The sequence below is a fragment of the Pinus tabuliformis genome, chromosome 1_2, assembly GCF_031772625.1.
Source record: "Pinus tabuliformis cultivar Carrire ecotype Pingquan chromosome 1_2, CPIR1, whole genome shotgun sequence".
NCBI lineage: Eukaryota > Viridiplantae > Streptophyta > Pinopsida > Pinales > Pinaceae > Pinus > Pinus tabuliformis.
The window spans coordinates 325910022-325913107 of NC_142298.1; the positions used below are offsets into that span (position 1 = coordinate 325910022).

The window sequence follows — 3086 nt, forward strand, 5'->3', positions numbered from 1 at the left end:
TTTAAATTAGATTATTATTATTTTTAGGGTTAGGAGCTGCATTTGCACTCCCACAGTGTACTTACACAGGTTGTACTTTTAAGTCCCGTTGACTTACCATAAGGCATAAATAAAATTATCCTATCATATCTTATCTGGCTCCATGTAGTTTTTTGAACAAAGGATTCGTATCTGAAACGTTTGTTGTCAATAGGAGATAAATCAGACTACAATATCGAAAACAATCCACCGAGCCATAAAATTGGCCCCAAGAAAAGACAGATAAACAATATTTTTGAATGAGAAATAGGACATTGTTGCTGTAAACGCTTTTTACGGTCCGAGAAGTGCCAATACCAGCGACTAATCTGAAAACATTAAAAACCTCGCATCATGAACACAAGAGTTTACAAACTCGGGGCCAACATTCAAAGCCAACGATAATCCGCTGTCCATTGCTAGCCCCTCTTGCTGCTGCGTGATCTAACAGGACTTATGCATGTTTCTGGGTCGTAGGCTGCCCAATTTCGAACATAGCTAGTGTTTTTGGCCGCAGGATGGCAGCGCAGTCATTCTTATAAAATGCCAATGTGTACATCTCCGTTTTGTATCAACAGTCAAAGTTAGTATTTTGCTGAAAATAAATAAATTTCAAACTCACCAGTCACTGGAATCATCTGTACTAGCGAGGAACGAATCTAGCTGGTCCTTTTTAGGCTGCTTCTTGATCTTCTTACCCTTAATATCATAGCCAATGTGCTGTTCGTCTTTATACCAACGGAGGGGAACATCTCCAACAGTGTTTCTGGAAGGAACCTACCCATCATCCACGTAATGTTAACTTCAAAGTTCATATAAACCACAGCATATAAACCAAACCTGTCAACATCTGATATACTATGTAGATAAGGATTTTACCTCGTCCTCCGAAGAATCAGACTCTTCAGCTCTTTTAGGCCTCTCCTCATCCTCGTCCTCCGAAAAATCAGATTCTTCAGCTCTTTTAGGCCTCTCATCATCCTCGTCCGCCGGAGAATCAGACTCTTCAGCTCTTTTAGGCATCTCCTCCTCATCATCATCATCCCCAGAAGTATCTTCACCTTGGGCATTTTTAAGGTTCTCTCCATGAAAATTGGAAAGAACATTAAGGGTTCCCATATAATTTTGGAGGGCGTTGTCGATGTCCCCTTCCAACTCTTGCTCTGCAGTCACGCCCTCTGCATCACCTTCTCCGTCTTCGTCTTCTTCGTAATCAGAACTAACAACGGGGTCTTCTTCGGAAGAAGAATAAATAATATCATCTTCGATGTTGCTGCTATTGCCGCCTTCTTCGTCACTACTCTCTACTTCTTCCGAAGAAGGGCCGCTTTCGTTAGGTGTGTCGTCCTCTTGAGGGGTTTGGACAGAATATTTTGGGTCATCACCTTGATGGCCCTTTCGCTTCTGCTTCATCCTGTTAGTCGTCCTGCTGCTTCTGCAACTTTACCAACGCCCCAGCAATGATTTCAGTGGCTGTGTTGTTACTATACAGCCCAAGGCGCCTTCAACAGCAGCAACCCCGCCCCCCGACTGTCTCGCTTGCTTTCAATCGCAATCTAGGGCGAGGAACAGAGTATAATATCTTGTTATGTATACTAGGTATTTGCGCAAATCAAGTATCGTCGAATATCAAACCTCCATTAGATACTGAGAGTAGCTTGAAAGGTAAAAGCAAATTGTCAGGGGTAGTCTAACTCGAGAGGAACAAGAGCAACAGCCCCACCCAGTGAAGTCTCTTGTTACTTTTAATCGCAATCTACCGCCGCGGGCGACAGACAAAGTATTATAAAAACGATTTCCACACTATCTCCTAGATATTAAACCTCTATTAGATATCGAGATAAGCACTTGCAAGGGGTAGGTTACTGGTTTTAGTTAAATTGACAATGACAACTTGATAGGGGTTTTGATTATTTTTGGGTTTGGGTTGGGAGGTGTTCTTTTGGTGGGAATAGTGAGTGGTGTTCTAGAGGTGTTATACATCTTAGTTTAGTGGGGAATCTTTAAATGTAAAATTAAATTATTTAAAAAAAAAAAAATTGGGTATATTTTATTAATTTAATTCAAATTAAAAACAAACATGTATAATCATGTAAATTCAAAGTAGTACACAATTTGAATGAAGAAAGTTTATTAGGTTTTAAATTAATGGTGAATGGATATATTGTTAATTATTTTTTTTTGTAAAAAGTTAATTTTTATGTGGATTAGAAAAATTGATGGTGAATAGATGTATTGTTAATTCATTTTCTGTGAAAAACAAATTTCTACATGGATTAGAGAAATTGAAAAAAAAAATCCATGAAACATATAATTAGAAAATATAAATTAAAATAATAATTAGTATTTTTATATTTAAATTTAATTGATAAGCATATATATTATCAAAGATTTTAATAAAATTAAAAATTAAACTATTTTTGTATATAAAGATGTGAAATTTATGTAAATGTAAATAATATTATTAAGAATCATCATAGATCCCTTATGGGGTGTAGAGTAGGCGGAGACAAGGTGTTATGCTAAGGCACTCTATGGTGCAATTTGAAACTTCGTGGGTAAAAATCCAGTCATGCTAAGGGCTAGTGTGGCCCAAGTTGGGTGTGATCCCCGAGTGATTTTGAAAGCTTAGATGCACATGGCTCCCAGCTACTTAAGTCAGAGGTTAGGCATGTCAGTCATCTCAAAACTCACATAATCTAGCAAACAAAAAAAAGGAATCAACATAGATCCATCTTAACTCTGTTGGCATTATGAGATAAGTGTTGTCCTTGATGGCAAACCTCACTGATGACAACTCATAGTACAGAAGGTCAGCAGCAAGGAATTGATGATCAGACAGAAGGTCAGCAGCAAGGAATTGATGATCAGACTATAAGAAGAAGAGAAAGTTCATACACGCAGGTTCTTTAAGCCCAAGTCGCGTGTACACGCCGGTTGGCTTCAGCAAAAGCGCGTGTATGTGGAAAAGTACCTTTGGTCCATGGCGGTTATTCCTTGGAAGTTGTGCCTATGGTTTTGGACCTTGGCGTCTCGGCGGACGAGTTGATCCCTAGTTTTGAAGTTGA

At 38.7% G+C, this 3086-nt stretch overlaps 1 protein-coding gene across 1 annotated transcript; it reads right to left on the reverse strand.

The window, feature by feature from the left end:
- Positions 1 to 620: 620 nt before the first annotated feature.
- LOC149205699 (uncharacterized) lies at positions 621 to 1782 on the reverse strand. The gene is made up of 2 exons (XM_089395139.1): positions 898 to 1782; positions 621 to 795 (listed from the first exon to the last, which is right to left on the reverse strand). Exons 1-2 carry the CDS (start codon positions 1429 to 1431, stop codon positions 637 to 639), a joined length of 693 nt encoding a protein of 230 aa, XP_089251265.1. The 5' UTR covers positions 1432 to 1782; the 3' UTR covers positions 621 to 636.
- Between the last annotated feature and the right edge of the window lie 1304 nt (positions 1783 to 3086).

What these genes read in the sequence shown, in the direction of transcription:
- LOC149205699 (XM_089395139.1), bottom strand. Translation starts at nt 1,431, where the DNA reads ATGAAGCAGAAGCGAAAGGGCCATCAAGGTGATGACCCAAAATATTCT. An exon ending in CTGATTCTTCGGAGGACGAG is followed by an intron (nt 796 to 897) that starts GTAAAATCCTTA and finishes GATGATGGGTAG; the next exon opens with GTTCCTTCCAGAAACACTGT.